Source organism: Paramisgurnus dabryanus, chromosome 1, assembly GCF_030506205.2.
Source record: "Paramisgurnus dabryanus chromosome 1, PD_genome_1.1, whole genome shotgun sequence".
In the NCBI taxonomy this organism is placed as follows: domain Eukaryota; kingdom Metazoa; phylum Chordata; class Actinopteri; order Cypriniformes; family Cobitidae; genus Paramisgurnus; species Paramisgurnus dabryanus.
The window spans coordinates 21,610,965-21,625,309 of record NC_133337.1 but is presented as its reverse complement, the minus strand read 5'-3'; the positions used below and the strand labels follow the sequence as shown (position 1 = coordinate 21,625,309).

The following is a 14,345-nucleotide window of genomic DNA, read 5'->3' as shown; positions in this document are numbered from 1 at the left end:
GAGAAACATTTTAAGTAATGCTTAAAAAAAACTCACGACGCTGTTCAAGTGCTGAAACGTGCGGAGAGCTGTTTGTAAATTCTTTATCTCCTGTTTATCTCCTGTTTTAACTATTTCAATACAAATGAAAAACAACACAATTATTTAGCATTAATCTTAAACTGGGGATCTTCTTCCTCCGCTTAGTTTTTCAGTTTACAAAGTCCGCCATCTAAATTGGGATTATACATTGCGCCAGCACAACTGGCTTTTAAAGGGGATGAGAGCTGAGACTCTCATTGGTTTATTGCACGTTACGCCCAAAATACTCCCATTACTCATTAAAAAAAAGGACCAACCCATTTCGACCATGCGCTCATTGCACAAACCATTCTTCCCGTCGTTAAATTAGCAAAAGTGGATTCGGACACGCCCATTTAGACGTTGCGCTGTGCGCTTTAGACCAGGGGTCCCCAACCTTTTTTCACCACAGACCGGTTTCAGCTTTAAAACATTTTCGTGGACCGGGGGGTGACCTCTTACAGTACAAAATTCCCGATTTAGCTATTACGTGGCTATTATACACATTTTTTTGGGACGTTCTTGCGACCCGGTGGCAACTTGTCCACGACCCAGTACTGGGTCGCGACCCGGTGGTTGGGGACCTCTGCTTTAGACGCGCTTAGATCGTTAAAATAGGGCCTGAAGTGTTAGGATAACAATTGTTATATGCTTTTAGCATTTTGAGCTACAAAATGATTTTTTCTATAGAGAAAATCATGCTAAACTAATTACTTTTTAGTACTAAGTCTTATTTTATCAGTTTGATGTCTCTTAAATTACTTTTCTCGTGTTGCAATTGATGCTGCAACAGAGGGAATTGCTAATCTCCTTCCTGTGTTGTCATGGAAACTGTCAGCAAATAGCCTTTTGATTATCCATTGATTCAGAGTAAAGGTAAATCGTGCAAACATAACAGTGTCTCAAAAATCAGAATATTTTCATATTTGAGGATGAAGTATGCCAGCTCCAGAACAACAAACTGAAACCTTATAGTGATTAGGAGCGGTCTATCTCCTAAAGAGGCAATGGGCACCATAGAGGCTGGCTGTTAGATGTGTTTTGGTCACTAAATACAGAAGTAAATGGGGTGTGAAACATTTTGAGCTCGTCCACTTTCGACCACATTCAGAGTTAGTCGAAAACGCATTCGACCGGATTGCTTTTGTGGTGTAGATGCGCATGTGGTCAAATGTGTTCAAGCGGCCACAAAGTACCGCCTACTCTCTGGCTATTGATCTTATGTGATGTACCGAGCACACCGGACCTGACTTCTAGTGCGATCTTTAGGTTTTCATTGATAGAACTGAATCTTTGATTTTTATTTTATTTTGCGAGTGTTTGAAAGTTGCGCATGCTCATTTCATCGATTGTTCTGAAATATTTAAGATAAGAGACTTGCTGAATTTATTATCAGAACAGAAGCGGCCGAAAGTTGATAAAAATACCAGTTGTAAACAGGAATGTGTCTCTCTCTCTCGTACACTTGTGATCCGATCGACCAGATATAATACAGATATAAACAGCCCCATAAAGTCAGTCATATGACTTGTAGTTAACCCTAACCTAAAGATTGTTGGCGTTGGCATATTTTTTTGGACATCCATAAATCTGCACCCAAATTATACTTTTTCAGAATGTCATTCTTCCGTAATTCGTCTTACCCTTAGGATAAGGTGTCCATGCATCCTGACCTCAGCCTGGATTGGGAGGAGGAAATGGCCACTGCTCACCCTCACGACTGCGTGCCCGTCCCTGCACATCATCCGCTGTATGTCCTCTACACATCCGGCACCACAGGCACTCCGAAGGTGAATGCATATTTATGATGATATATAAACACGCAACTGAGGGGACAAATTAGATTTTACTGTAGAGTAGATCTTTGCTGTCAGAGCCTTTTTATTTTATATTATGTTAGAAGGCTATAAGATATAAATCTTTATATCTGGCTCAAGGTTATAGCATATAGTTGTACTGCTGCTGTGGAGGTCTTTAACTAACTAAGTAAGAACCAAAATCTGTCACCTAAATTTAAATCTATGATCGCCCATTGTGCCTGACCAAGCTCCGCCCATTTTCACGACCCTCCCATTTATGCTATACTGTAAATGTCATTCTACTTATTTACAGTACTATGTGTCTGTAATACCATGTCTCATCTTGTTGTTGAAACAAACAGCACTATAAAACTTGAGATTAATCCATAACAACTCACCTACACATGAAATCATTCAAGAGCACACGGGAGGCGGCAGCAAGGCCCGAAGGCAAAGTGAACAAAACACAGCTTTCCACTGACCCAGACTCCAGTCGGTGTGAAATATCTGGCCCCAGGCAATGCTGAACTGTACATAAACCATTTGCTAATGGTTCTCCTTTACTTGCTCACTCAGGCACATGCCTCCCAGATTTATGGATCCTTAGATAGTTTGGAGTAAGCAGAATCTAATTACCATCCTGTAACACAGATTGTGAAATCTTCAAAATCAGCTCTGAGCCTTAGTATTGGTGCATCAACACATGCTTCATTAGTCCTCATGTATAGATGATATCCAGGGTCCTAAGTAGTTAATGACGGGTGAATTAAATATTATATATGTTCTGGTTTCATTCTGAACCTGTAAAGTGGTATTATTATCAAAGAGAACCGTTTATGAAGAACCGTCATGCAGCTCCTGCCATACAGTGGAAGTTCATAGTGACTAGGGATAGTTAAGGGTACATGGACAAAAAAATAAGGAAATGCAGCATAAGTGTATCTAAATAAATTATTTATAGGACTTGTTCACTAGCAATGACATAAGCACTGGCAGATACTATACAAGGATACTATACAAAGGCTTTATAGCACAAAATTGAGAATTTCTCAATCCTTCATGTGAATTACTAAACCAAATGCACTGCCCTCATTTTTGCCACACAGATTTCTGTAAAAGGACTCCGATGGTCGTTTTTTCATTTCCATATAGGCATATGGCTGACGCTTTTACTTAAACCATGTGAATGAAATTTGGCACTTACAGATAAGTGTTCCCTGTATGTAAATCATTTCTTTCCTCACAGGGTATAGTCAGAGATTCAGGAGGTTATGCCGTGATGCTAAACTGGACTATGTCCAACGTTTATGGATTGGCTCCAGGCGAGGTAGGTCATGATTTTTGATTATAACCGGTTTGGAAAAATTACAGCTCTTGTCCTTATCGCTTTGCATCGTTTGACCTACATGTCCCTTTCTGTCAGGTCTGGTGGGCTGCGTCAGACTTTGGCTGGGTGGTAGGCCACTCATATATCTGCTACGCTCCGCTTCTGCATGGTAACACTACAGTGATCTACGAGGTACTGACTTGCTGTGTGTGTGTGTGTGTGTGTGTGTGTGTGCTGCAGTTGACCTTCGGGTCGGTCCAGCTCACACTCAATTACCTGCTGTTGTGGGTTACTGGATTCTGATGCTTTGGCTGGCTTGAGGTCTACCAAGTAGTGCAAAGTTTTATAGCCCCTAGTTGTCGTTTCTCTCCGAGATTGAAATCTAGGAAGAAAAGCTCTCTAAATCTCTTTAAGGGTGAACATTATGAATTACAGACTTGTGCGTTCGATTTCCCGTTGCTTTTCATAAAATTATGTATTGGTAAAGAGCGCTCGTATTTTAAAACTAGTTATCCTCATGGAGATCAGACCATGAATACTAAACCTTGCACACGGCGGGTGGTGATATGACTTTTGGGTTTTCTGTCAAGGTGAATTCACTAATGCTGTCTGCAGGACTTATTAGATGTGTGTGCCTCTTCATGAGATAGACACTTGCTGAATTTATAAATCTGCTACAATGCTATGAAGTAAAGCTGGGAAATATATCAAGTTTTTGTTATGTATCGGTATTATTTCAGGATATAGCTGGATACAGGATGAGACAATACAGAATAAATACAGCTTTATGGTTTGAAACAGAAGTTATGCTAGAAATGTACACTGAGGTCAGATGTAATGTATTTTTTCATACACTGTTTTAGTAAAGGTTATTGTGGCATCTCATTAAATTTTGACTTGCATTCAGTCAAACTTGCAAACATTCCACTTTGTAGAAAATCCACAGATATTTATCAGATATCGCCATTCGTCCCCAAATCACAGAAATATGAATTTTGGTCAATATTGCTTAGCCCTACTATAAAGTTGGCTTAACATATATCTGAATATTAGTTCAATTTCAGTATCTATAATCACATGGACATATGGTGATGGTGTTGGTCATTTTAACAGTTAATGGAGTATGCCAAAATAACAGCTTGATCTCATAGGAATTCATATGTATTTTAAATAAATTTGTATTTAAAATGAATGTACAATTTTTATTAATAATATCTTGAAACCCCACCCCTAACCCAAATGTCACAGGGCCGAAAGCAAAAATATATGAATGCGTCCGTACAAATTATAATGAATTGGCCATGGCCACCTCATAAAAACATACAAATTGACATGAGTTTGTTTTGAAATTATTAAGTGGTGTATGTTTAGCTGTTTTTGCATGTAACCAAGGATCACTAGCATTTCTTCCATCGGTGCTTAGATAGTATAAGAACAAATTTAAAAGCATTTTATGATGATTTTGATATCGATTGTTTTTTTATTATTATTAGAAACATTTCTTGAAGCACAAGATGATTCCTGTGTCGTTTTCCCAGCTAATACAAAGTCTTTTGTTTCTCTCTGAGCGATGTGGCAGAAACATGAATATATAAACAGCTAAGAGTTTATGCTGCTCATGTGTAGTCTCCGTAACAGTATTATTCAGTTTTTTAGCTGTGTACCCGGACCATCTGCCACACAGGCACCTTTCCAAACCGCTCTCCATTTCAAACACATCCTTGATTTAATATTTACTCCCTAACCACTGCAAGTGCCCTCGCTGATCCGGGGAGATCCCAAGTCATGCATTCTGAAATAACAGAAACAGTCTGTAGTGTATTATATTAATATTATTTGTGTTATATATATGTGTGTGTATACACACGAACAGTTTTAAGATCATTCCAGGACTAGCATTTAGTTGTATTAGGGCATTTAAGTTGTTTTTACAAATTTGTCTTACAAAAAACATTACTGTTGTGCATCTTGAGACAAAACAATTGCACTGATATATGTTAAAGGAAAACAACACAGTTTTTCAATATTTTACTATGTTCTTACCTCAACTTAGATAAATGAATACATGCCTATCTTTTTTCAATGCGTTCACTTAATCTTTGTACAGTGCCTCGTGAATGTGTTAGCATTTAGCCTAGCCCCATTCATTCCTTAGGATCCAAACAGGGAGGAAATTAGAAACACTTCCACGTTTTCCCTATTTAAAGACTGTTACATGAGTAGTTACATAAGTATGGTTGCACAAATTAAAACTTTTGTTTGGAGCCATAGGAATGAATGGGGCTAGGCTAAATGCTAACACATTCAAGAAGCGCTGTTCAAAGATTAAAAGTGCACGCATTGAAAAAAAATAGGTATGTATTAATTCATCTAAGTTGAGGTAAGAACATAGTAAAATATAAAAAAACGGTGGTGTTTCCTTTAAGATATGACAGTGCAAGATGTTTTTTTTAAAATAAGCTAGCTCAGACATGTATTTTATTCTGGGATAGGATAAGCCCTGTCCGAGAAACTGCCCCATAGTTTTTGTATTTGTTTCAGTGTTTGATTAAAGTACAGAAGTAATATGTTATTCATTCAGATAGCTGTAAGCAGTCACTGTCTCCGCAGGGCAAACCGGTGGGGACTCCGGACCCTGGGTCGTTTTTTCGTGTGATGTCTGAGCATGGCACGGCTTCAATGTTTACTGCTCCCACAGCTATCAGAGCCATTCGCCAGCAAGACCCTCAGGCAAAACACGGGAAACAGTATCCGCTCAGCAGGTAACCCTTAAATTTGTACCATGCAGCAAAATTTTTTTAAATTAACTTAATTTAAATTATAAAAAAATAAAGTTAAGCTAATTAAACTTAAAAAAAAATAAGTTACAGCAACTCATGAAAACAAAAATAAGTTGAAATTACATGTACATTGAAATGTATTAAACTTAGATATTTAAGTGCAACATAAATTATTATACATTTTTTTAAGGGTATATACAAACCCATTTAAGCAACAAATAATGCAAAAGCCCTCAACTGATACCATGTCTTGACCATTTCTCTCTCTCATTCACTCTCTCTCCCTAGCATAAAGATAGCAGTAAATACTTTATGGGATTTCATTATTGAGTTTAATGCGGTTTCCAGTGCATAATGTTTTTTTGTGCCATTAGTGTAGATTGACCGTCACATAAACCAGTTGCAGTTTGGTGTGACCCGCAATGGGTCAGTGAGTGCACTAGGAAAAATAAAGGTGTTGTTTCCATGGTGATAGATATAGAAAGATATAATTAATGTAATAAAATAAAGCAGTATTAAGGTCCTATATATCTGTTGTGGCTTTGATTAAACTAAAGCAGTGTTGCATTAAACAGCAACAATTCCTTTTGTTCCTGCACTCAAATCATATTGTGCAAGTTATAAGTATTTAGTGCCTATTTAAACACATTACAGCCACATGGTCATTGATGGTTATGGGAGCATGTACCCCTGAAACAGAGCCACTGGTTTATATTACGTTTGTGGTTGGTTTCCAGGACAGGATTTAGATAATCCAGGACAAAGGCCTTAAGCCAGGAATACACTGCAGGCTTTTTGCCCTCCTATAAGATCATAACCTCACTGTGCAGCATGGATCGTTTAAACTTGGGTACGACAAGCATGTAGACTGTACGTTCCACCACATCCCAAAGATGCTCTATTGGGTTGAGATCTGGTGACTGTGGGGGCCATTTTAGTACAGTGAACTTATTGTCATTTTCAGAAACCAATTTGAAATGATTCGAGCTTTGTGACATGGTGCATTATCCTGCTGGAAGTAGCCATCAGAAGATGGGTACATGGTGGTCATAAAGGGACGGACATGGTCAGAAACAATGCTCAGGTAGGCGGTGGTATTTAAACGATGCCCAATTGGCACTAAGGGGCCTAAAGTGTGCCAAGAAAACGTCCCCCACACCATTACACCACCACCAGCAGCCTGCACAGTGGTAACAAGGCATGATGAATCCATGTTCTCATTCTGTTAACGCCAAATTCTGACTCTACCATCTGAATGTCTCAACAGAAATCGAGACTTATCAGACCAGGCAACATTTTTCAACTGTCTTCAACTGTCCAATTTTGGTGAGCTCATGCAAATTGTAGCCTCTTTTTCCTATTTGTAGTGGAGATGAGTGGTACCCGGTGGGGTCTTCTGCTGTTGTAGCCCATCCGCCTCAAGGTTGTGAGTGTTGTGGCTTCACAAATGCTTTGCTGCATACCTTGGTTGTAACAAGTGGTTATTTCAGTCAAAGTTGCTCTTCTATCAGCTTGAATCAGTCGGCCCATTCTCCTCTGACCTTTAGCATCAACAAGGCATTTTCGCACACAGGACTGCCGCATACTGGATGTTTTTCCCTTTTTACACCATTTCCTTGTAAACCCTAGAAATGGTTGTGTGTGAAAATCCCAGTAACTGAACAGATTGTGAAATACTCAGACTGGCCCGTCTGGCACCAACAACCATGCCACGCTCAAAATTGCTTAAATTACCTTTCTTTCCCATTCTGACATTCAGTTTGGAGTTCAGGTCTTGACCAGGACCACACCCCTAAATGCATTGAAGCAACTGCCATGTGATTGGTTGATTAGATAATTGCATTAATGAGAAATTGAACAGGTGTTCCTAATAATCCTTAAGGTGAGTGTAAATATTAACATATGTCAGTTTAAGGTGTTTTTTTTTTAAGGCAGCTTAAACATGCATTTTAGTTTGTGGCTAGGATAAGCCCTGTCTGGAAAACTGCCCCTTAGAATTCAAGCATGGTTGGCTGGTTTGACTTTATTTCTGGATGGATGGGTATAAACTGGGCCAAAATGAACACTTACCATTTGCCAAATGCCAATCGTGCTACTGGCTGATCGGTCGGTATGTGTAAATGTCAAAAGTATACAGTTTTAAATTGCAGTGATTGCTTTTACTGTTAAATTGGCTACAACAAAAGTTGTGTTTACATGTTTTGCACAGATGTACAGTCATGGCTAAAAGTATTGGCAGTGACATAAATTTTGTTGTGCAAAGTTTACAGCTTCAGTATTTGTAGATTATTTTTGCATTAAGCATTTAATTTAAAAGCGTTTACTTGCAAAAACATTTCATATGTGCAAAGAGTCAATATTTACAGTGATGAGCCTTTTTCTCCATTAACTCTGCAATTCACCCGGGCATGCCGGATATTAGCTTCTGGGCCAAATCCTGACCAATGGCATTCTAGTTTTGTCTTATTAAGGCTTGAGTTGATCACAGTATGTGAGCTTCTGCTCACCTTCTGAGGATTGACTACAGGTTATGTGATTTATCTAACTGGTACTCTTTCCATGTGATATGATTAGTGAAATGACTGTCATTTTAATTATCACAGCCGATGATAAACGAGAAAGTAATAAATCTCAAATTAGTTAAAGACATAAATGCAGATTTCAAGGAGAAATGCTTGACTTTTAGTACATAAGAGTACCTAATGTAACCAGCATAGATGTCTTCCTTAAGGCAAATAATACTATAATTAGACAGTAATGATAGTATAATAGTCATTGTCAGCTCCTGCGGATGGAGATTGTATTTCGGCTCCTCATAAATATTAATGCTGCCTTAATAAGACTTATTTTTAGCATTAAGTTATGCAAATCTTAATAATAGCGAGGATATGTTTTCAATTCGAAAAGTGAACACATTGCCATTTATTACTTTTTCTTATAAATGTGCCGTATTATTCTCTAGCGTGCAAACATTGTGCTATGTGTGTGTATATATATAAAATTACCCTTAATTAATATATGAGCCAATTCTTTTAGCTTAAGCTGGTTAATGACACAATCAAGGCGTCATAAGCGTATCCCAAAACCAAAGTGAGAAGGATTTAGCTCTACCCATAGGAGCCATAAAATGCGTGACTGCCACACAAAAGCACAGGCACTCAGAAACTACAGCGCGTCTCATGGATCAGCTCTGTAACTCGGCTCTCAGCATTGGTATAAAAACTTGCCAGAGGCCACGAATCAACTCAATAGGATTTTTTTGCAGCTCAGAGAGTCTACCGCTACTCTGTAAGATAGTGATCTGCCCACGCCAAGATCGTAAGGCTGATAGTGACCCACACAACCACAAGGTCATTAGACTAGATATGTGCATATTGCATTGAATATTATACAGATAGAAATGAACATAAACTCTGATGCATGCAAAACATTATATGTTAATAATAAAGTGAATAAGGCTCTCTTTAAATAAATCAGTGAATTGAAAGCTGCATTGTGATACACTATTGCCATTTTTTTCTTTCTCGTATGTTGTTTAATGAAAGATGCGTCTGTACTTTGTGCCTAGTCTCGCAGTTGTTGGACATTTGGTATGAAATTGCAAAAAGCGCAAAACCTGTTTTGAAAGAAAGCGACTGTCTGGATAACTTTAACGTGTCATTTTGGGGCAGGTTTGTCTGATGTAGATATACTAGACAGTAGGGCTGTAACAACTAATCGATGAATCTGTGTATTGAAAAGGAGTGATTATGTGACATCTGAATGTGCTACTGAATGAGAGATATGGATTGGAAAGATGAGGATTGGGAAGATGTGTATTATCTTTATCCCATCACACTCTTGATCTCCTTGTTCTAATGCAGATCATACACACATTTGACCTTGACTCTGAATAAATTAATTATTTATGCATTGTTTGACAGTAAAGTATTACAATTAAGGGATTACTTTAATGCGTCTTCATAATAGACACTGAGAAGAATCGGTTATGGACAGAACCATGTAGTTAGAAGTCTTTCTTTTCCAGATATTTTTTAGTAGGAGCTTGGTAGGTAACGTGAAAGGACTTCTAAAACATTTCTTAACCTTGGGACGTTTCAAATGTTTGACTTCAGCTGGCGTTTCATTTTTGAAAATGATTTTTTTTTTTTTTTCTTTGAAAATCAAGTATTTGGGATTAAAACACCAGAATCTTGAACAGGTGATGCAAGTGTAAGAAAATTATTGTAAGACAGTTTTTTATTAGGGAATTTCTTGACGCTGCATGCTAAAAAATTTATGTGAAATACTTAAAAAAAAAACTGGGAAAATTTATTTTTTATTTACTTTTTTAATAAAAGTACTACACTGTCTTGATAAAAGTAGTTATTTATCTTTAAAAAAATAAATAAACTTTTGTACCTAAAAAAGGTACATATTGGTACCTCAAAGGTACACGTTGGTACCTTGGCTTAGAGGTACATACTGGTACCTCAAAATTACATATCTGTACCTAAGTGATACATATTAGGACCATTTTAAAAGTACAAAAAGGTACAAAATTTGTCAACTAAATAACTATATTTGGGGCAAAATGTTTTAATATATTTTTCACACAATTTACTTCTGTATACTGCTGTTTTCACTGTCCTAAAAACGGCTGATGTCTTCCTTGTTCTATGAAGTCCCTCCTTCAGAAATACGTAATGAGTTCTGATTGTGTAGTTTGTTTAGTGTGTTGTGATTCGACAGCAGCTTAGCTTAGCTGAGCCATTTGAGCCAAAGCTGGTGACTGATGTATTCCTGTGGGAGGAGTTTAGTCAAAAAAAGTTTTATTGACGTCATTACAGCAGGAAGTAGAGGGCTGTAGTCCAATCTGGCCGTTCGCTGTAGGCTTTGAAAGGGGAATTCTGTTAAAGAAAATTAATCACCTGGCGGTGAACTTTGAGCTTTATCATTTTACAGGTATTATTTATACTCTAACAGCAACATTACACACAAAAATGGGATCAGGAAGATTATTTTGTATCCTAAATTATTAAAGTCTTTAAATAATTTGAAAAATAATAAAAATAAAGGCATGTTCTCAATAAAGACAAAAACTAATTTACGCTCATGTATACTACTTAAGATATTTACATATTTATTTTATTTTATTTTTACAAACGCAAGAATACTCTAAATTGTACGCGGATTTGCCTGATGTGTGCTTATGCCTGTCGAGGGTTGAATCCTAGTTTAAAGTGTTTTCATATACGCATTTTAAACATGCCTCAGTGATGAAAATATGTTTTGGCCATTCTTTACTACTCACTGAGCATCTCCTTGAAATTTCAGGTGTAATTTAAAGCATTCATGCAGTATTTTGACAGCGTAGACTCGAACAGATGAAAATATCTTTTGCTGTGAATACCTACTGCATGCTTTAATACGGCCATTGTGTATTGTGGGCACTTGAATAGTTTTTACTTTTACACCTCTGTTTTTATCCAACCATCCAAGTAAGTTCAGTAAATATTCAGTGTACCTGCATTCTTGCTTTACACACATTTCTTTTGGTATGTGAACTCCTCAGGGACACTTAAAGGAGCATTTCACCCGTAAAAACATTAATCTTCTTTGAAAGTGCGTCATATTTGTAGTCAAAATGTAACATACATTTCGAATTTGGTGCCTATTTGACCGAGAAAAGGGGTGTTTGTAGACTCACCCCCCTCAACAAAGATATTGGACTTCCTGCTTTCAGTGATGCAAAATGAGGATTTTTACATCATTTACAACTTGAAATCTGTATTTCTCCTGACTCAGCGGCAACTGAGAAAATGATGCACGACCATTCAAAAACATGACTGGGGTTCTAACTATACAAAGCTTAATGCAAATGGGTGAAGTGTCCCTTTAAAGCCAGAGATTTTCTAAACTCTTTTTTTCTTTCTGTAGGTTAAGGAGCCTGTTTGTAGCTGGAGAACGCTGCGATGTAGAGACTCTTGAATGGGCCAAGAAACATTTCGGAGTCCCAGTGCTGGATCACTGGTGGCAAACTGGTACGTTAACGCCTCAAAGCTACATTAAGGTCTGTTGAGTGTTACTTTTTATTTCCTGTTGCATGTTGTTTTAGTAGTCACCAAAAAGCAATAGTAGATTGCATGGTGTTGTGTAGTATGACATACTATGACAGATTTTGAACCATTTTTATATTTAGACTAGGGCTGCTATTAATTAGATTAATTTATTATGGGGAACATTTTTAGGGCACCCGATTGAGCCAGTTTATCATTTCACATGCTTTCAAACCTTGCCAATTTAAATATTTTAGTGTGAAACAGAAGCATGTAAACAAAAAGACTTAGCATTATGCATCAACATGATCCAAAGAGACTTTGTATTTTTATTTACAACGAACCCATCTGCCAGCAGTACAAAAATGGCTTCATATTATAACAGTTAATGCCGTCAGCTGTTTTTGGCTGTGTATATTTTCATTTTTCTGTTTTTTTCATCACCCTCATGTGTGAATAACTTAAGTCTTCCTGTCCAATACTAGCCATGTGAATAATATAAATGCAGGTGCTGTGGTATTAATGGTATAGCTACATTTCCACTGGCTGATACGTTTCCATCAATGCATAAGTGTGATTATTCTGTCAAACTTTGAAAACGTTCACAAACTTTAAATGAGGGAGTTGTCTGTGCTAAGTCCTGGTGGATGCTTGAGGTCTTGAGACTGAATCTGATAAAAATTTCCCAATTCTTTCCCATCCACTTTTCCATTTTCTGGTGCCTTTCTTATTCTCTGTCAGTAGGGCAAAAATGCAGTGCTTGTGGTGTTTTTTTAAGTTTATGTTTGCAGAAATGCTCACAACCTTGACCGTAAAGTCATCCTTGTTTCTCTAGCAAGCCAGGAATCTATTGTCTTAAAGAAAGAACCCTCTTTTTATATTTATAACACCTACAGGCTGCATGATGCATAATCAATTACATGTTTAATGAGTCAGGTCACCTTTTTTATTCTATACAGTGTAAAACATCCTGTAAATTTCTCCAAAAAATGTAAAGGTACAGAGCCAGTTCTCCTTATACTCTGATATTGTGCTGTTCAATAACTCAAACGTGAAAACAGTATCATAACTGTGTTGCGTTTGTGAACGCTAGCTGTGTATATGTGTGTGAGGGCCCAGGGTCAGAGAGGATAAAATACTTTGCGATGAATAAGTGAGTGTCAGGTTTTTTGTCCATTTTATTATACCTACACCCCCTGCAATTTATGATTAAATCAAGTTTATGCATTGCCACCAAGATGATTTGCATTATTACATGGCTTATAATAACAGTTGCATCTTCGATGATGCCGGTCTCTCCGTGCGAGAGTACGAACGTCACGCTTTATTTAAATTGATCAGCGCCACAGAGCCGAATTTGATTAAAAGAGCTGATGGGGTGTAGTGCGATAGCAGTTTGGTTGCGCTGCTGCAATAGCTTTTCTGAAATAAAGTGGATGTCAGTCGAACCCTCATTATCTTTGTCATTACCATCTCAAAATCTCCCCTGGCTCGTGTGTTTATTGCAGTAGCAGCAACCAGCCTGTTCTGATGGAGTTAAACACAAAGGTTTTTTGTTACATTTGTTTGGATACACCAACTTGGCGATTATTAATTATAACAATTATGGTAAAATAATCTAGCCTTGCTAGAATTAACCAATGGCTGTGTCCGAAATAGCCCCCTATACCCTTAATGTATATAGTGCTTTATTTGAGGGAACATGCATTTTTAGTGGTGTCCGTAATCATTAAGGGCCCTATTTTAACGATCTGAAACGCAAGTGCGAAGCGCAACGCGCAAGTGAGTTTGTGGGCGGATCTTGGACGCTGTTGCTATTTTCCCGGCGGGAGAAATAACTCTTGCGCCGGGTGCAAATCAGTAAGGGGTTGGTCTTAAGTGGGTTCATTATTCATAGGTGTGGTTTGGGCGGAACGTCAAATAAACCAATCAGAATGCTATCCAACATTCCCTTTAAACGCAAGGGTGCAAGTTCCATGGCGGGTTGCTATTATTATGACGGATTTACCAGGTGCACGCCAGGAGCGATTCACAGCCGAGGAGACCGAAGTTCTTGTAAGAGCAGTCAAAGACAGAAAAGTTGTTTTGTATGGGGATGGGAGAAACCCGCCCAAATCAGCGTAGGTTAAACAGGCGTGAGAGGAAATAGCCACAGTCTCATCATCTGGCATCCCCATCGTTGCGCCAAGCGCTACAATGATGTCAGGAGACGGGGGAATCCCAAGCTTGCCAGCATAAATCGGGCACGCTGTGTAACGGGAGGTGGATCTGCCTCCACACATGACCTGACGCCAGCAGAGGACATCGCTGCGTCCACCCTCACCACTGAAAGGGTTTGGGG

The 14,345-nt window shown here is 38.1% G+C and overlaps 1 protein-coding gene across 1 annotated transcript in view; it reads left to right on the top strand.

Annotated features, from left to right (window-relative positions):
- acss3 (acyl-CoA synthetase short chain family member 3) overlaps positions 1 to 14,345 on the top strand; it is a 33,840-nt gene that overhangs the window by 2,491 nt on the left and 17,004 nt on the right. The window contains exons 5-9 of the mRNA XM_065269466.2: positions 1,710 to 1,850; positions 3,106 to 3,186; positions 3,283 to 3,378; positions 5,797 to 5,948; positions 11,886 to 11,989. Coding sequence (XP_065125538.2) covers positions 1,710 to 1,850; positions 3,106 to 3,186; positions 3,283 to 3,378; positions 5,797 to 5,948; positions 11,886 to 11,989 — 574 coding nt within the window. The remainder of the gene's footprint in view (positions 1 to 1,709; positions 1,851 to 3,105; positions 3,187 to 3,282; positions 3,379 to 5,796; positions 5,949 to 11,885; positions 11,990 to 14,345) is intronic.